Source organism: Papio anubis, chromosome 13, assembly GCF_008728515.1.
Source record: "Papio anubis isolate 15944 chromosome 13, Panubis1.0, whole genome shotgun sequence".
Lineage (NCBI taxonomy): Eukaryota > Metazoa > Chordata > Mammalia > Primates > Cercopithecidae > Papio > Papio anubis.
Window position 1 is genome coordinate 68,048,931 of NC_044988.1, and position 20,222 is coordinate 68,069,152.

The 20,222-nt window shown below is 45.2% G+C and overlaps 1 protein-coding gene across 2 annotated transcripts in view; it reads left to right on the plus strand.

Annotated features, from left to right (window-relative positions):
* The window catches only part of GALNT12 (polypeptide N-acetylgalactosaminyltransferase 12), a 43,212-nt gene extending 23,575 nt beyond the window's left edge, over positions 1-19,637 (plus strand). The window contains exons 4-10 of one of the 2 annotated variants that reach the window (XM_003911455.4): positions 1,008-1,193; positions 4,507-4,624; positions 6,227-6,403; positions 9,229-9,360; positions 13,608-13,721; positions 15,486-15,632; positions 18,493-19,637. In XM_003911455.4, coding sequence (XP_003911504.1) covers positions 1,008-1,193; positions 4,507-4,624; positions 6,227-6,403; positions 9,229-9,360; positions 13,608-13,721; positions 15,486-15,632; positions 18,493-18,633 — 1,015 coding nt within the window. In that variant the 3' untranslated portion in view covers positions 18,634-19,637. Of the gene's footprint in view, positions 1-1,007; positions 1,194-4,506; positions 4,625-6,226; positions 6,404-9,228; positions 9,361-13,607; positions 13,722-13,916; positions 15,633-18,492 lie in introns of those variants that run through there. The other variant, XM_031654350.1, reaches the window with a different exon arrangement.
* Positions 19,638-20,222: the final 585 nt, after the last annotated feature.

Sequence of the window (20,222 nt, forward strand, 5' to 3'; positions counted from 1 at the left end):
GGACAGTGAAAGCTCGAGTCTGGTTGATCTCTGTTTCATTGTCCTGTGTGGCGTGACTCACACCATTCTAAGGACACTGAAAGCTTGACTCTGGTTGATCTCTGTTTCATTGTCCTGTGTGGTGTGACTCTTAGGAGATTTGGGTCTCAAATTCCAGACAACATTCCTCAAAATGTACTCAAGGAAATCTTGTGTTCACACGTGGTCTAGTCTCAGTCCATCTTTCCTGGTGTGGTGTCAAATGCAAAGAAACACGGCCTGGAAGCATGCTGAGGGATGGCCAGATTTGTAATAACGCTGTGGAGAGAACAGTTGAAACCAACACACAGGCTAATACCTGCAAAAGGAAATTATAGCATTTTTCACTATGTGTGATATTTCACAATAACAAAAATAAAAAAAAAAAATAGCAATAGTTTCAGGTTCTCTGCCAGCCATCTTAGAAACATTTTCCCAGGAAATCTTCACATTAACCCTCTGAATGGATATTATAATTCCAGTGTTACCACTGAGGCCATAGGCTCTGTGTTAGGTGACCATAGGCCATAGTTAGGTGACTTGGCTAATGTCACACAGCAAATAAATAGCAGGATTAGAATTTATATTCTAATTCCAAAGCTGACCCTTTGGTCTGGGTGCACCTTTGTTCTTAGGAGATAAGTATTTCTTGATGTTAAGATGTTTCATTGTGATTAAACCTCTTGCACTCCTGATAAATTGAAATCATAGAGTGTTTGGTCAGAATGTACGTGGATAGAATCAGAGCATATTAAAGTCATGGCACTTTTTGTTTTAAAGCCCTCCCTGGCCCCCAGTTCCCCGCTATGGTGGTCACCTGCCAGGGCTCTGACACGGCTACAGACACCTGGAATAAGAGAAGCAGGCCTTTCTCAGGTGTTCCTCCCTCTTTTTGGAAGGAAGACAAGGATTCACCCTTGAATTTCCCAGTTGTCTTCCTGCTGCCCGTCTGGATAGGAGAGACAGATGGATGTCTTGGGTGCTTTCAGGATCCATGAAGAGGAGTCGGCAGTTGTGTGCCCAGTGATTGATGTGATCGACTGGAACACCTTCGAATACCTGGGGAACTCTGGGGAGCCCCAGATCGGCGGTTTCGACTGGAGGCTGGTGTTCACGTGGCACACGGTTCCCGAGCGGGAGAGGATACGGATGCGATCCCCCGTCGATGTCATCAGGTCAGGAGCTGACCTCTGGGTGACTTGTTTTTTAAGCATGCCTCGTTGCATCTGGCTGACCTGTCAGCGGAGGCCCTCGGGTGGAATGATTAGCTGTCAGCTTAACTACCTCTCCTCTTCCCACTTTTTTGCCTAGAATATTTGTTTATTTTTATTAAACATGTCTGCTACACAAGTCAATTTTATATTGGTATATTTTATTTATTTAATTTTTAAATTGTGGTAAAATATGCATCATAGAGAATTTACCATTTTAACCATTTTGAAGTATGTAATTTTAGGCTGAGCATGGTGGCTCATGCCTATAATCCCAGTACTTTGGGAAGCCAAGGTGGGAGGATTGCTTGAGTCCAGGAGTTTGAGACCAGCCTGGGCAACATAGCAAGAACCTATCTCTACAAAAAAATAAAGATTAGCCGAGCATGGTAGTGTGTATCTGTAGGGCTAGCTAGCTGGAAGGCTGAGATAGGAGGATCGCTTGAGTCGAGGAGTTCAAGGCTTTGGTGAGCTACGATCACGCAATTGCACTCCAGCCAGGGTGATAGAGCGAGACCCTGTCTCTATAAAAAATAAATTAATTAAATAAAGCATGCAATTTTAGTGGCATCGAGCACATTCACAGTATTGTGCAAACATAATCGTTACCTGTTTCCAGGGCTTTTTCATCATCCCACACAGAAAATATCCCCAACTAAGCAATAACTTCCCTTTCTCCCCTTCGCAGCCCCTGGGAACCTCTGTTCTTTCAGGCGCCCCATGTAAGAGGAATCATACGATATTTGTCCTTTTGTAATTGGCTTCTTTCACTTAACATCATGTTTTCAAGCTTCCTAGAGAACATCATTCCTTGCGATGGCTGAGTGATATTCCTTTGTACATATATGCCACATTTTGTTTATTTATTCTTCTGTTGGTGGACACTTAGGTTGTCTTTTGGTTATTGTTAAATAATGCTGCCGTGAACATCGGTGTACTTCTATCTGCTTGAGTCCCTGTTTTCCGTTCTTTCGGGTATATGCCTAGGAGGGGGATTGCTGGTCATATGTTCATTCTTGAGGAAACATCGTTAGGCCCCTTTGACCTGGGGTGTGGGTGGATCCATGGCAGGTGGAAGAGCCCGCTCTGGCCAGTGGGTAAGTCAAGGTCTGAGTAGAGTGGGCCCAAGGGACGCTCAGCAGCTCTCATTCTGGAGGTGTTGAAGTGATAGCCTTGCTTCTTCCTCCCCTTCCAAGTTCAGAAGCAAGTGGGAGACAGATGTGGGATTTGGGCAGAAGGAGGTCAGGACTTCAGCCTCACCACTGGTGTGTTGAACCGGAAGGAGGCTCTTAGTTCTGCATCCACATTTGGCAGTTGGGCTTCTGAATCCTTTCACCAGAGTCCTGACCTTAAGATGACCTGCTGCTGGCTGGAGTGGAGCAAGCGAGGAGAATGTCCAGAGATAAGGCTGGAGAGATGGGTGGGGCCAAGGGAAGGGGTTTGGACCTGACTCTGAGCAGATAGAAGCCACTGAAGGGATCCGAGCAGGAAGTGACCTGACCATGTGCTGCGTGCCATGTGGTGAGGGCCCTGGAGGGACCATTTTGGGCAGGGATACCATTAGGAGGCTCTGCAGTCCTCCAGATCGGAAACAATGGTTCAGGAGATTGTGGGCACTGTGGATTCCAGAGATGTTAAGATGGAAGAATTGGGAGAAATTGAGTGGGAATTGGGGAAGGAAGGAATTGAGAATGGCACCCAGGCTTCTGTAGGAGCCCTTAGTGAGAACATCCTGCTCAATCCCTCACTGAACAGGTTTGGAAACTGAGACACAGAGTAGGAGGCTCTAATCCAGGCTACTTAGGCAGCCTGTCATGAATTCATGGGAGGCCATGAATTCTGATTGCCCCCCTTACCCCACATGCTCAGAGCACCTATCCTCCCCATCCCATAATATCCCTGTGCCTCAGTTATCTCATCTGTGTAATAGGTACCAGCATATCCACCCTGCCTATTTCCTAGATTTTTAGGATAAACACACATGAAGGTGCTTTGTATTCTAGAACCTTCCCTCCCACTGGGGATGTTGCTGTTGTCTTCTCAGTTGACGCCACGCTTGGAGTCCAGGGCAGGCCCCGATGCTGGAGGATGTTAACATTTTCAGCGGTTGTGCTCTCAATGTTCTCTTTCCCTATTTCTTTTTTTTTGAGTTGGAGTCTCGCTCTGTCGCCCAGGCTGGAGTGCAGTGGCACGATCTTGCCTCACTGCAGCCTCTTCCTCCTGGATTCAAGTGATTCTCCTGCCTTAGCCTCCTGAGTAGCTGGGAGCACAGGTGCCCACCACCACACCTGGCTAATTTTTGTATTTTTTTAGTAGAGACAGGGTTTCGCCATATTGGCCAGGCTGGTCTCGAACTCCTGACCTCAGGAGATCTGCCCGCCTCAGCCTCCCAAAGTGCTGGGATTATAGGTATGAGCCACCACACCTGGCCTTTTCCCTATTTCTGCATTTATCCTTTTGCCTGTGCAACTCCGGGGCGTGCTGACCTTACAGTGTTCTGCCGTGTAGGCTGGAAGCCGTGGGCCGTTTCTGAAGTCAGTGCTGGCTTCCAGATAAACCTGGTGGCGAGTGGCGGGTGGGGGGAAACAAGGCTGGCTAGCTGGGTCCTGGTGGGGGAAACCACTCGAGCAGGAGAGGACCTGGCCCTCCCGGTGCTTTCAGATGCCAGAGTCGCCTTTAGGGCCTTCTGCGTACTGGCCTCTCAGTGGTATCTGTGAGTTCTTGCCTTGTGAGATCACACCTCCTCAGATGACCATGGCCTGGAGCCTCCCTTCCTCTTGGAATGTGGTCTCTTGCTTCTCTCTTCTCCTTGTACTCTGTGCTTCTAAATGTCCCTGGATTTCTCCCACCCTTAAGCCTTTGCTCATGCTGGAGAACCATTCCATTTCCCTTCTTGGCTAACTGTCCTTTGTCCTGCAGACCTTGCCTCCTCCAGGGAACCTAGTCCTACCCTTTTGCGCCTGCCCTCCTCAGTGTTCCCCCAGGGCCCCGGCTGACTTTAGTTAACATATTTAGCACACACAGAGTACTGTGTGCTAATACTGTTGAGCAATACTCAACAGTGCCTGCTGAGAAGCCTGGGAGCCCCCTCAAGGCAGGGACTGTAGGGTACATCAGTGCTTCCAGGCCCAGCCTAGTGTGGGGCACGGAGGTGAAGGCAGGGTATGCTTAGAGATGATGGATGAACAGATGAAAAGGCTCGTGGTGGGAAGGTAGTTGGGTAACTGTGATGGTTTCCTGCTGCCTACAGTGAAATATGGATGTAACACTTTTTTAGGTCTCCAACAATGGCCGGTGGGCTGTTTGCTGTGAGTAAGAAATATTTTGAATATCTGGGGTCTTATGATACAGGAATGGAAGTCTGGGGAGGAGAAAACCTCGAATTCTCCTTTAGGGTAAGTATTCCAGTCTTCTCTTTGGACATGTTCTTAACTGATTCTCTCTTTGGGAACGATGGGATTTGCTGTGAGAGCCTGGTGGACCCTGAAAGATGATGACATGCATATCCTATAAACATGCTTGCCTTCTTGTTTCAGCTCTTTAAAAAGTGTACTTTTACTAGATTTGGGGCCAGAAAGGGCCTTGCAAGTCACATAGTTCTCTCTCACTCTATGGAGAGGAGGAAGTGAAACCAGGAGAGAGGTGACTTGCTCAGGGTTAGGTTCCTCCTGATCCTGTCTTCTGGAGCCTTTATTTGATTAATTCCTTATGAAGTGGACTCTTTATTTAGCACAGTGGCTTTCAAACCTTGACAGATGTGAAAATTTCTTTTTTTTTTTTTGAGACAGAGTCTCACTCTGTCGCCCAGGCTGGAACGCAGTGGCACGATCTCAGTTCACTGCCATCTCGGCCTCTCGTGTTGAAGTGATTCTCCTGCCTCAGCCTCCTGAGTAGCTGGGTTTACAGGCATGCGCCATCACACTTGGCTAATTTTTGTATTTTTAGTAGAGACGGGGTTTCACCCTGTCAGCCAGGATGATCTCGAACTCCTGACCTCAGGTGATCCACCCGCCTCGGCCTCCCAAAGTGCTGGGATTGTAGACATGAGCCACTGCACCCAGCCAACACATATAAGAATTACTGGGTAAACTTGTTAGAAAGACAGATTGACAAGCACAATCTAGAAAGCCAGATTTGATAGCTTTAGGGTGGGACCAAGATTCTGCTTTTTGTAACAAGCCTATCTACCAATGCTACTCTACATGGCCCATGGAAACCATATTGGAAAACTCCTAGCATTTCAGTAGATTTTCCAGTTAATGAAGTCTTACATTTTAAACATCAAAACTTTGTGTGAATGTTGGTGCTTTTCAGTGGAAAATTAAGATTTTTAATCATATTTTATATGGTGTTCTGCCCTCATAAAAACTGTGAATAAACAAGAATTTGGCCTTCTACTGAGGACTCACACCCTCCATAATAAGTACCAGATGCTAGGCTTGGTTGTCCCATCTTTGGGAAAATGAGATGTTCAAGGCCTTCGGTCCCAGTGTGAGATGGGCTCAGATGCCTCCGCCTGTTGAGTCTTTGGGTGTGCTTTTAATGGTCTCTCTGCCTCTTCCCTAGGTGTCAGGCTGCTCTACCTGTTTCTAGAAGCTCTTCCTTTCCCCCTTCCAAACCTCTCTTCTTCCTTGCTGCTTTCCTATCTTCTGTGGCTAGGAGATCAGGTAATCAAGCCTGTGTTTTCTGTAATGAGTAAGTGGGTTGCCAGTGAGGTCTCTGTGGATGCTCCTGTGAGTCAAGTGCATGAGCTTTAGTGCATGGACTTTGGGGTCTTGGTTTCCACAGCTTATTTGTTTTGGGGGCTGCTTTCTTGCTCTTTACCCACATTCTGTGTCATGAGTGTGCTGGGTAGGTGACCTCCTGCCCGATGGAGGCTGAGCATCTTGGCAGCGCCCATCATGCCTTGTGTGTGCCTGGCGTCCTCGCTGCAGATACTATGGACCTGCAGCTCATCCCCTGCTCACCACCTGACCTCTCCTTTTCTCTGTGTGCAGATCTGGCAGTGTGGTGGGGTTCTGGAAACACACCCGTGTTCCCATGTTGGCCATGTTTTCCCCAAGCAAGCTCCCTACTCCCGCAACAAGGCTCTGGCCAACAGTGTGCGTGCAGCTGAAGTGTGGATGGATGAATTTAAAGAGCTCTACTACCATCGCAACCCCCATGCCCGCTTGGTGAGTTCCTCAGCCCACCTGCACTCCATCTGGCTTCATCTGAACAACAGCAGCTAATTGTGGCTTCCCCAACATAGTCGATCTGGTTCCAGAAATAGAGCATAATTTGGGTGCTCAGATACGAGTATGGGGAGAATTTATTCCTCCATTTATAATAATTATATGCAGTCAAATCTTGTTATTTACAGCTGTTATATTCCATAAAGCCACCACAAATACTGAATTCGTGAAAATAGAGCCATTGCTCTTAGGGGAAATACAGGGTTAGGTTCCTGCCAGACTTGGGGCACAGTTTTGTCAGCAGATCAATACAGAACCTTGTTTTCTGTGTGTTTCTGTTCAAAGACACCTATTTAACATATATCGTTGCATCATTAACATTGCACTCATGGCTAACAGCACGATAACTCATGCCAGAATGAAGCTTACCTAGCACGTGTTATTTTCTCTTCATCACAACCTTCTTGCATTTAGGAACACTAGATGGCACTTCAGCACTACGATTGGGGGACACTCTAGAATAGCTGTTGCAGTCACCAATACAAAGCAGAAAAAAATGTGGTGCCCAACAGATGGTGAAAAGGACAGTGGTTTACAGGATGAGAGCTGAAACAGGAAGGCGGTGTGTGCCCTTGTTCTGCATCACCTGAGAATGAGAATGTTGGACAACTCAAATTTTTTGTCCATGAATGTGTGTGAAAATTAGAAAACACCACAAGTATTGATTTGGAGGTTACAAGTCAATTTTATTACAGCATGTAGGGAAATTCACAGTTACAGAACCAGTAAATAATGAGGCTGGACTGTACCAACATAGACAGTTGGGGATACCTGGTGTCACAGGCCAGGCATTGTCCATGTGTTGTGGTTTTCCTCTTTGTAGCCAGTGGGGGTGAGTCCACAAACACAGGGTACAAGTTAAGGCACAGTTCTTTACCTTAAAGCTATTGCTCAGGGACACACCCACCTTATTAGTTAGGGGTCTGTTACCTCCCTCTAGAGACTTCTTCTTAGCACCCTGGAAGCTTCCCTTTCTAAAACAGGGAGTCTGTTCTGCTTCCATTTCCAGATGGAAGGACTACTGGAGAGTGGCCCAGGCCCCCGCTGCTACTATTTCTCACCATATGTCATGGTCATGGAAACGCCCCCATCGCCAGCATAACAGATGCCCATCTTCCTCCTCACTCAGAGGCCTTGCCGGGCCCATCTCTCTGAACGACAGTGAAGGTGTGCCTGTAGTTACTGAAGTCTCAGCTCTGTTGGCTTGCTCCTCTGGGTCCCATTGCAGTGACACTGGCCCAACCACCCACTGCACTGAGCCTGTCGGAGGCTGAGGCTCAGCCCAAACTGTGTCCTTCCTCAGAGCAATTTATCTCAGGGACTTGTTGCCTGGTCCAGATCCTTGCTCTGCCTCCACCTCAGGGACCACTGTGGATGAGGGATCTGCCTCTTATTTCCCAGATCTTGGGCTTCACGTGCAACACAGTCCACTGCGTCTACCCTAGCCAGCTCTGCATGACCCATGGCAGGGTGCCTGCTTGCCCTGCATTTGCGTAGCTAGTAGGGCTTTTTGGCAACACAAGAAGGTCTTGCTCTAAGGCTTCTCATCAGGCCACTTCATGGAAGTCTCTTCTGGGTCCTTCCAGCAACCCTGCAGGGTAGCAATAAAATTCTCATTTTATAGATGAGAAAACTGAAGCTCAGAGAGAAGCTGTTGGAAGGAACTTGTCCAGGCCCCATAACTGATAGGAGGTAGAACTGGGCTTGGGGCCTGTACTCTGCAGCACACCTCTTGCTCTGCTCTGCAGAGCCCATGGGTTCTCAGACTCCCACTCAGCCCCTCTCTGGCTCTGGGCTCCATGGTCATTGCTTCTGCCTCCTCCGTCTTGCCCAGCACCATACAGTAGAAACACCCACTGTTTCCTCATGCACAGTCTGGAACCCATAGTTCCCTTTTCCTAAGGGTCCCCAGAGAATATTTTAGGGAGGCACTGAATGCACCCTTAGGCTGCATGCCCAAGGGCTGGGTGCTAAATGGATACTTGGCTGAAGCTGGGGGCACAGTGACTCATCAGTGACAGACCTCTGGAAAATAGCAGAAATCTGAAATCTTATTCAAACATTTACTTATTATTACCATTTTGTTCAATATTTAACTTGTCAGCTTTTAATTGTTTAACATGACAGTGCAGGTACGGTAACATTTTTGCACTCAGCATTTTTCTTGTGGCTGCACGTTTGCCATACTAAATAGAGGCTTGCTATATTTAAATATGCAAAAGCTCTTAGTCATTAGTTTTGTCCATAAAACCAAACTTGCACAAGTATTTCTTATTGCTTATTTCATATTAATAACATGATTACATCTAGAATATTTACCTGTGTTTGAAAGTGGATATTCGGATATTAGTAGTAAACCGGAAAGTCACGGCATATGTCTCGGTGAAACTGACATTTCCCTGGTTGGGTTTCAGGATGACCTCTGATCACAAGCATGGGTCACAGGTCCAGGATCCATAGATGCCAGTGCAGCCCCAAGGCTTGGCTCCTTCACTCCATCAGCAGGTGGGCTCGTGCATCTGGTCACACCCGCCTCCCAACAGAGCACCTAGGAATGGAATTGTGTCTGTGACAGCCTCTCATACTAGAAACTGGAATTAGGTGCCAGGCTGTTTTCTATCCTCTGTGCTCCTCACAGGGCCTGGGATGCAACGAATGCTCTGTCAAAGGTGGCTGGTGGTTAGTAAGTGAGCATCAGTGAACACAGGGGCTTTGAAAGGAAGCACTAGGACCTGTGGGGTCTCACTGTTTTGTTGTTTTCTCAGGAACCTTTTGGGGATGTGACAGAGAGGAAGCAGCTCCGGGCCAAGCTCCAGTGTAAGGACTTCAAGTGGTTCTTGGAGACTGTGTATCCAGAATTGCATGTGCCTGAGGACAGGCCTGGCTTCTTCGGGATGGTGAGTGAGGGTGGTGGGCCCATGGTAGGCAGGGAGTTCCCTGGCCTCTGGGTCTTATCTACAAATCCTGGGGAAGAAGGGCCCCATCATGGGGGTCACTGGCTCCCTCCACTCCCACCCACCTGCCCACCCCCCACCACCTTTTTATCCACTGCCCTTCTTTCTCCCTGTGAGTGTCTGAGCCTTAGGTGCAGAATGTCAGAGCTGGAAGCCATCTCAAAATTGACAACTATTTTGTAGATAAGGAAACTGAGGCTTATCTGGTGTTTCCATGTCCTAGTTTTTACTAACACCTTATCATATTACTTCTAGTCTCAATGACTGGACTAGTTAATAATTCCAAGTTTGGGAGTGTACAGAGGCAATAGTGGGTATAGGGGAGTCATTTCCAGTATTTCAAAAAACCTAAAACATGTTTTTGGGATGAGACCAGATAAAATGTCCAGTGTCTTTTGTTTTTGGTAGGAATGACACCAGCTTTGCGAGGTCTCCTCTGCTGTGATGTGTTGATCAGAAGTGCTCATGTTCCATTCTGGAAGTCTTTGATAAATACAAAGCAGGATATTCATGTGACATTCTATTTTCATTATGAAAATATTCAAACATATGGAAATGCAGAGAGAATGGCATAATGAATACCATCCCTGAGATTCTAGAATTTTCAAGATCCTGCCTCTCTTGCTTTCTCTCTCCTCTGCTTCACCTCCACATTTTCCTCTTTTTAAGCCAATCCCAGGCATTGTGTCATTTATCTCCTCTGCATTTTATGCATTTTCATAACATTTGGACATTATCTTACAAAACTGTAGAAATGAACAAGAATTTCTTGGATCATTTAATGTCTAGTTCTAATTCATATTCCCCCAACTTTTCCAGTTTCTCTTTGAGTAGCTGGCTAATTCAAATTGGGATCCAGACAAGGTGCACACATTGCATGTGGCGGTTGTGTCTTGGCTCCTAAATCTCTTTTAATCTAAGGCAGTCTTCCTTTTTCTTGTTAATATCTTCAACTTGTTGAAAAAACAAGGTCAGTTACCTGTGGAGTGTCTCACTCTTGCAATTACTGTTTTTTTCTTTGTGGTGTCTTTAAGTTGTGCCTCTCTCCCCCATATTTCTTTAAGATAGAAGTGAATTCTAAAGGTTTGATTAGAGTCACGATCCACCTTTTTGGCAAGAACACTTTGTGGGTGATGTTATGTGTTCACGTTGTGTCCTATCAGGAGCATACGAAGTATGGTCATCTTTAGTGATAAGGTTGACCAGTGGGTTCATGGAGTATCCCTCATCTGGACCAGTCATTATAAGACCCCCCATCAGCCTCTGTCTCATGTTTTTAGTAGCCACTGATAACCATTGCCTAGACCCATTATTTCAAATGGAGTTGCCAAATGGTGATTTTTCTCTTTCATTTCTTCCACATTAGCTGAAATTTTTCTGTAAAGAACACTCCCTCATTAACTAAAGCAATTTGGTATATGTGAGTTTTAGAATTCATACAGAAAAGGCACGACAAATTTTTTTTTTTTTTTTTTTTTTTTGAGACCAAATCTTGCTCTTGTCCCCCAGGCTGGAGTGCAATGGTGCGATCTCAGCTCACTGCAACCTCCGCCTCCTGGGTTCAAGCGATTCTTCTGCCTCAGCCTCCTGAGTAGCTGGGATTATAGGCACCTGCCACCACGCCAGGCTAATTTTTTTTTTTTTTTGTATTTTTAGCAGAGACGGGGTTTCACTATGTTGGCCAGGCTGGTCTCGAACTACTGACCTCAGGTGATCCGCCAGCCTTGGCTTCCCAAACTGTTGGGATTACAGGCATGAGCCACCGTGCCCGGCCAAGGCATGACAAATTCTTAAGTCTTTATTTGCTTATTTTCAGAGTAAGAATTGGTATTTTAGTTTCCTCCAGTTGTATCTAGTGGGTTGTTTTTTTGTTGTTGGCTCATTGTTTTTTTGGCTTTTTCTCTTCTTGAGTGTCGTTGTAAACTAATGGGTGTTTAAATAGCCAGTGTGCTTCAATGAATTCATCTTTTTTTCTTTGTATTGTTTTTTGAGACAGGCTTCTATTCTGTCACCCAGGCTAGAGCACAGTGGCACCATTGTAGCTCACTGTAGCCTGGATCACTGCACTCAAGTGATCCTCCCACCTCAGCTTCTCAAGTAGCTGGGACTACAGGTGAGCACCACCACATCTGGCGAATTTTTTATTTTTATTTTTAGTAAAGACAAGGTCTTGCTATGTTGCCCAGGCTGGTCTTGAACTCCTGAGCTCAAGCATTTCTCCTGCCAAGCCTCCCAAAGTGCTGGTATTACAGGTGTGAGCCACTGTGCCCAGCCCAATTCATCTTTTAAAAAAAATATTTTAAAATTGTTTTTGGCCAGTGGCAGACCCTTTATTTTGGCTTCTGTGGTCTTTGACACCTTATAGTGGCGTTGATAGCCTCCTTGATTCTGGCCAAGTTGTCCCATTTGATTTTAAACATTTCCTGCCATTCCTCCCAGAAGCCCTGCTCCTTTGTTGGGTAACGGTATTGGGAGTCAGTCTGAATGCTGGTGGTGCCCGTTGCTATGCATTGTCATTGCCTCCAGACCATGCAGTTTAACAGAAATATAATGAGAGCCACAGTTGTAACTTAATTTTTTTTAGTAAACATATTTTTAAAAAGTAAAGTTAATGAAATGTTTAACTCAGTATATCCCAAATAATATCACTTCAATATATAATGAATATAAGTATTTATTCATCGAGGCATTTTACATTCTTTTTTCATACTAAGCCTTGAAATCTGATGTGAATTTTGTACTTATAGCATATCTCAATTTGGATTAGTCACATTTCAAGTGTCCAGTAGCCACAGTGGCCAGTGGCCGCCACATGGAATAGCACAGCTCTAAATTTTTCTCATTGGGCAGAGAAAGGAAACTTGTATTTTTGAGAAACAGATCATGAGCTTATATTAATATCTGAAAATCCAATGTAGTCTTAAAAAATTTTCTTTGATAGCATACTCATATTTCTTTGTTCTTACCCTGAAAGTCTTGGTTTTAAACAATATTAACATAATTACTTATTTTCTTTATCCTAAAATATATTTAAAATAGTTTCAAGATAATTAATACGGTACTACAGCTTAAGAGTATTACACTGAATGAGGTTTGTAATTTCTTTGCAGCTCAATTTGTTTATAGAATATATTTCATAGGTAGTATTTTCAAACATACCATGCTCTAAAGTGATTTAAATTAATTGGTTTTTTTTTTTTGGAGGGGGGGAACAGAGTCTTGCCTTGTTGCCCAGGCTGGAGTGCAGTGGTATCATCTCAGCTCACTGCAACCTCCGCCTTCTGGGTCCAAGTGATTCTCCCGCTTCGGCCTCCCAAGTAACTGGGACTACAGGCGCACGGCACCACACCTGGCTAATTTTTGTATTTTTAGTAGAGACGCGGTTTTGCCATATTGGCCAGGCTGGTCTGGAACTCCTGGCCTCAAGTGATCCACTTGCCTTCGCCTCCCAAAGTGCTAGGATCACAGGTGTGAGCCACTGAACCCAGCCTAAAATAATTGTTTCTCTGTGTCTATCACCTGCTTGATTTAGTTAGCTTAATTAATCTAGTTCGAGGTAACAACCCAGGTATATTTGAACTTGTGCAGCAGTAAGGCTGCCACTAATGAGAAAGGAAGAGAGAGGAGCTTTCAGGCCATGAAGAGTTTATCTCTCTGGTCCTCAGGCTTATCGACTTAAAATAGGGGTAAGGATTCTTGCCTACAGAACAAGGAAGCACTTTTTTTTTTTTTTTTTTAAGAAACGGAGTCTCACTCTGTCACCCAGCCTGGAGTGCAGTGGCACGATCTCGGCTCACTGCAGGCTCCGCCTCCCGGGCTTACACCATTCTCCTGCCTCAGCCTCCTGAGTAGCTGGGACTACAGGCGCCCGCCACCATGCCCGGCTAATTTTTTGTATTTTTAGTGGAGACGGGGTTTCACTGTGTTAGCCAGGATGGTGTTGATCTCCTGACCTTGTGATCCACCCGCCTCGGCCTCCCAAAGTGCTGGGATTACAGGCATGAGCCACCGCACCCAGCCAAGGAAGCACTTTTAAAGCTAGAAGGTGCTGTGCAGAAAAGACTCTTACCTTTGCATCTAGCTCTTGAAGCAGGCTCTCCTTTCATGCCAGGTAGCCTCCCCAAGCCTTGTGTGGCGTCTGTTAGTGTGTAAAAATCTGGACTGAAATGCCACATTTTTGTTTTATTTAGCTCCAGAACCAAGGACTGAAAGATTACTGCTTTGACTATAACCCACCCGATGAAAACCAGATCGTGGGACACCAGGTCATTCTGTACGTCTGTCATGGGATGGGCCATAATCAGGTAGGTATGAGCCTCAAAAGAGGAGAAAGCTGTGTGTTTTGTTAAAAAAATTAAATATTTGAATCTTTTTCTTGTAAAAATAATATTTGGGAAATATAAAAAGTAGAAGCCTGGGGTGAATGGCCAGACTCAGAGAGACCACTGTTAAAATTAAAATGTGTTTTCTTCCCATCATTTTTTATACATGACACACAGAGATTATGTGTTGTAAATAGTTGTCATAATGTCTGTATGTTTTATATTCCATCATTTCCATTCCCTTCATCATACTTTTCTTATGTTATTAGATACCCTTTGAGAATATCATTCCTAGTGGCCTCTTGATATTTCATTTTGTACCTGTATTGCTGTTTAGTTAACTGGTTCTCTGCCTCCCTGTCTTTGCAATTATAAATAACTCTGCCTCTAACACCTTGGGTCAGATAGAAGGAAGGATAAAGTGACAGATCTGTGTTTCAGATGATTTCCTTATAATTAATTGTTAAGTGGAACGATAGGTTTAATACATAGGGCCACCTTGCAAGGTGGTGTTTAGTGACATTGCCCGAACTGGGGGCCCAGGTGTATCTGTCTGGTGAAGGGCTGTACTTCAGGCTGGGCAGGGGAGGTTCAGTCCTGGGGGAGTCTGAGGACCAGAAAAGGACCCCCAGTGCTTGAAAGCAGTTGACAGGACCCTTGGAGGATGCAGGAATGGAGAGAAGTGTTGGTTATGGGCCTCTGAAGCTTTACCGTACTAAGGAGTTATCAGACACTAGGAAACGAAGGAATGGAGATGCAAATGTTTTTCCCCAATCTGGATTCACCCCAGTGCCACTTGAATGTGAAGCCTTCTTATGGTCAACAGTAAACTTTCTTAATTCCAACCCCTGCAACCTTAAATTACTTAGGTTTTCAACACTGTTTAGAACAGCCTTCCTCAAAGCTGATGGTACCTGAGTGCTACCATCAGCATCATCTGGGAGCTTGCACCTTTTCAGACTGATCCTAACCCTTCCGAATCCCAGACTCTTGTTTTAAGCAGCTTTTCAGGAGATAATGCTGTGAGCAGCCCTGCTCTGTGCACCTTAAGAACACCTACCTGTGTCAGAATTTTTGGAAGGGGCTGGTGGGGTAGGTGGGTGTCTTATCAAAGATGCAGAACATGCAGCTTCCTAGGCCCCACCTCACAGACAAGGAATCCTTATTCCGTCTCTGGGATGGGGCCAGCAATCAGCATTTTTAACAGGCACTGTAGGTAGTTCCTAGTACACTCAGGTAGGAAAACCATTCTCTGGGAAGAACCAAGTTTTCCTGTTAGCGGTCACATTACCTACTTGTGCACAACACTTTACATTTTCTAGGAACTGTCAAATTGGGGGTTTGGGAGGAGAGACTGAGGAAGAGGAGAGGAAGTAGCTAGTCAAGGTCACAGAGAGCCCTGAAGAGCTAGTGCTGGGATGGGTCCATTTCCCTTCCTCCCATCCCACACCAACACAGCATTCAGCACTGCAGGCAGGGGGTGACATGCGCGAGCCCTGTCTCACTGTCTAGCAAGCCGGGCAGGCATGGGAAGGGCCATTTCCTCCACACTCCTGAAGCACTGCAGTAGCGGTCCACTGAGGGCTGTGGGATGCGGAGGAACCCATCACACAGGCTCGTGTTGGTGGTGATGCGGATACATGACCCCAGCCACACTCTCGTGATCCCAGGTTCTTGTCCAGCGATCTTTCCTCTTCCCATGTCAGTGGAATGTGTTGTGTTACATGTTGGCTACCCCATTTTTAGTTTTTTGAGTACACGTCCCAGAAAGAAATACGCTATAACACCCACCAGCCAGAGGGCTGCATTGCTGTGGAAGCAGGAATGGATATCCTTATCATGCATCTCTGCGAAGAAACTGCCCCAGAGAATCAGAAGTTCATCTTGCAGGAGGTAGGTGAACTCTCTCCTTCCTTCCTGCTGACGGTCCCTGGGCTATAAGGGAGAGTATGAGAGTCAGACATTCTGTCTGGCATAGTCCTGGTGAGGATCAGGGATGTGGTCACGCATGGACAGGAGCTCTGCTCTGGAAGACCTGGAACCTCAGCCCCAGTGAGCCTGGGGCGTGGTAATGGCAGGTGATTGGAGTCCCCTGGCACGTGTTGTCATAAGCACTGCCTTCCTTCCTCATTGTCCAGTCCCTTTCAGTCTTTTCCATTTCCCTTGCACCCCCATGAGCTGCAGGCACCGGCATGGAAACAGTTCTTACAAATGCATTCAGAGATGAAAGGGCTTTAAATGAGTGAGCCAAATAGCCCAAGGGTAAGGATGTTAGCCAAAGTGTTAGATCCAGATATAAGCCACCCCATCTCTCTAAGCCTTGTTTTTCCCGGGTCTAAAATAGGTACAATAGGCCAGGCACGGTGGCTCATGCCTGTAATCCCAGCACTTTGGGAGGCCAAGGCAGGTGGATCGTCTGAAGCCAGGAGTTCGAAACCAGCCTGGTCAATGTGGCAAAACCCCATCTCTATTAAAAAACAAAAACAAAAAATTAGCCAGGTGTGGTGGTACACCCGTATAGTCCCATCTACTTGGGAGGCTGAAGCAGGAGAATCACTTGAACCCGGAAGGCGGAGGTTGCAGTGAGCCGCTGCACTGTAGCCTGGGAGACACAGCAAGACTCTATCTCAAAAAAAAAAAAAAAAAAAAAAGGTGCAATAATAGCAGCCTTACTTTAGTGAGGATTAGATGCATAGCCAGAAATATTCTTTGGAAACTATAAAGCTCGATAGAGATAAGTTGTTACTTGTGGTATTATAACCAAGAAAACACCTCTGATGGAGTAGGCTCCCCGGATAGTCACAGTTGATGTGAAACTGAGGGTTGCCTCAGACCTGAGGGTGCTAGCCCCATCACACTTGCAGTCAGCTTGCATCAGGACCTGTAAATCGATCATACCCTTTGACTCACTAAAAAGCACATGAGGGAATAAATCCAAAGAAAATCATTGAAAAGAAAAAAATTCATTGTTTTTTTAATCTCCCTGGGCAGCTTTCACTCCCAATATACTGCTTATAAGTGGGTTTATTCTAAAGATGATTAACAGCTGGAATATGTTTTCCTGCAGAAAAATGTCACTAGCAATGACATTTGCAGGCTGCCCAGAAAAGCCACGCACCATAGTGTTATCTATTGGATATAGAAAAATAAGAAGGAAAAATACTTCTGCACACCCCGGAAGTCTCTGATCTTCTTGAATGTCTTCCTCTTCCCATCTTTCTCCCAACCATAGGCCATTATAAGCCCTCAAGGAATGGTAGTGGACACGAGAAACAATAAAATTAGTTTGACATATCACAAATTTTATCTTAAATTTCAGTGACCATTTAAGGAAAAGGGAGTTTGTTTAGGAGGTTGGGAAGAAGGATACTTAATTGGATTATTTACCTTTCTTCAGGACACTTAATACTTTGATTCATATGTGAAAAGGATACAGCTTGATTTATTATATTTCATCAGTCATGCCCTAAATATATATATATAAAACAAATATATATTGAACAGAAACATTGGAATTCTGAAGGAAATGTCCCCACTTACATTCACTAGACCATATAGAAAGCTTGTTTTTAGTTCTTAGGGCTGGATCTTTTTTATTTTTATTTTTGAGATGGAGCCTTGCCCCACCAAGGCTGGAGTGCAGGGGTGCAATCTCGGCTCACTGCAACCTCCGCCTCCTGGGTTCAAGCGATTTTCCTGCCTCGGCCGCCCGGGTAGCTGGGACTACAGGCGCGTGCCACCACGCCCAGCTAATTTTTTGTGTTTTTAGCAGAGATGGAGTTTCGCCATGTTGGCCAGGCTAGTCTTGAACTCCTAGCCTCAAGTGATCCACCCACCTCAGCCTCCCAAAGTGCTGCAATTACATGCATGAGTCACCATGCCCAGCTTTGTATTTTCTTATGTAGGCCTAAAAACCTCTGAAATGTCATTTCTTGGATTCTACAAAACATGAGTCTGGATTTTTTTGAATGAAAACACAAGTTCCATGTAGTGATATAAAACAGCACATCACAAAGGTTTTTCACCGATGTTGTTATTCACTCTGCCCGTTTGCTGCTCAGCCATGATTAAGTGCGTTGCATACTGCTTATAACAGAGAGGCAGAGGGAAAAGATAAACCCCAGGCCTGAGAGACAGACTTACTGAGATAACTGAGCAAGGGCTGGCAGAAAGGAGAGGAGCAGGCGGTCATTAAAGAAAACCATCATCTTTGGGGTTTGGGGATTGGCATGGGGCATATAACCCACTACTCACCCTGATGTGTGACAGGTGAGGAGTTCAGGCAATGTGGCCAAGTGACTGGCTTCCTCATCCAGCTGGTCTGTGGCTGAGCTGGGACTACAGCCAAGTTTCCACACTCTCTGTTTAAATACCTAAGAGAAAGAGATCACGCTGCACGGAATGAGTTGACCTAAGAGGAGCGAAAGAGATAAACAAAGGATCTTTGTTCCTGATTTCCCTGAAGGAAGCCAAGTGCAATAGGGAGATGTAGGGTCTGACACATGCCCAGAGTAGCCAGCAGGTGGCACCATCGGTCCTGTGAGAGGCAAGCGGGACGCAGCCTGTGCAAGCCTGGTGCTCTGGTGCTCCCCTTCCCGGGGACAGTCCTGAGTTGCTGCGTTACACGGAAGACACCCCTCAATAAAAATATTTCTAAAATGGTAAAAATCAGACCCTGATCTCTTTAGAACATGTTTTTAGGAAAAAGAGACTTTTCTGATGAACTTGCCTGTCATTCTGTTATCTTTTGTAGGATGGTTCTTTATTTCACGAACAGTCCAAGAAATGTGTCCAGGCTGCGAGGAAGGAGTCGAGTGACGGTTTTGTTCCACTCTTACGAGACTGCACCAACTCGGATCATCAGAAATGGTTCTTCAAGGAGCGCATGTTATGAAGCCTTGTGTATCAAGGAGCCCATCGTAGGAGACTGTGGAGCCAGGACTCTGCCCAACAGAGACTTAGCTAAGCAGTGACCAGAGCCCTCCAAAAACTAGGCTGCTCTGCTTTGAGGAGGGAATCATTTTGCCGTTTGTAAAAGTTGTGTTCCATTTAGTAAAAATGTGAATAAGCTTTGTACTTATTTTGAAAACTTTTTAAATGTTCCAAAATACCCTATTTTCAAAGGGTAATCATAAGATGTTAACCCTTGGTATTTAGAAAATTAAAACCTTATAATATTTTTCTATCAAGATGTATATTTTACAGTCAAGCCTTTTACTTTCATTAGCAAAAGGTAAAGATTTTATTTTGATATTTACAATAATTCCCAGGTAAGAAGATATCTGCATGGGTGGAAACCGGGTTCAAACAACGTACTTTGCATTAACTGATAATATCTCAGCTGTGGGGTTAAAGTTTTCCCGGTATAGAGAGACTGACACTAGGAACACTGTATTGGTTTATTCAGGTCATTGAGATCTTCTAGATGTATTTTAAAAAGAATGCTTTTTGGTTATGTGTTGCTACCACAGTTAACACTGCATAATGTTCATGTCAGCCAAAGAGGACTAATCAAAGCTGAAATCTCAAAGAACAATTTGCTTTACTAAGCTAAGTAAACTTGAGAGCGGAACTTCTAACAATGCCTCACTATAGTGTGGTTGGTTGCCTTTAGCAACTACCACTATGACTTTAAAACATGTTTATACCATTTTTAATTTTTATCAGACAGTAGTGTCAGGGAGAAATGTAATGTTCCATATGAAATTCCTTTTACAAGTTTGTTCATTAATAACATTTAGTAATTTAAATCAGCGTTCGAGTTTGTGCTGCCGCAACTGCTGTGAAAATTTCTCTGAGTGAGAATTCACTCAGTGTGAATGATCCCAGATCAACCCTGAGATTTTGTAAACCTGATTAAGTCAATATGAATGATTAAAAAGATGTGAGAACACTGCAGATCTTTGTTTTTGTACTGTAAACCAAAAATAAAATTCTAGGGCCGGGTACGGTGGCTCACGCCTATAATCCCAGCACTTTGGGAGGCGAAGGAGGGCAGATCACTTGAGGTCAGGAGTTTGAGACCAGCCTGGTCAACGTGGCGAAACCCTGTCTCTACTAAAAATACAAAAATTAGCTGGACGTGGTGGCGGGCGCCTGTAATCCCAGCTACTCAGGAGGCTGAGGCAGGAGAATCGCCTGAATCCAGGAGGCAGAGGTTGCAGTGAGCCAAGATCACACCACTCTACTCCAGCCTGGGCGACAGAGCCAGACTTTGTCTCAAAAAATAAAAAATAAAATTCTAGGGTCCCCCATCTGATTGAATGGACTCCTCTCTTGGCCAAGAAGATCCCCTAAAACCCTGAAAAACTAGTTCAGGCCATGATGAGAAGGGGGCAGTATCCAGACTAGCCTCATTACCCTCTCCTCCCTTTGGAGTTTAAAGACAGCTGACTGGCATTCACGTTAAAACACAGCTCTTAAGATGGACAAGACTCTTTGTAGCAATACATACCAAATTCTAACCTGACTCTGGTATAACAT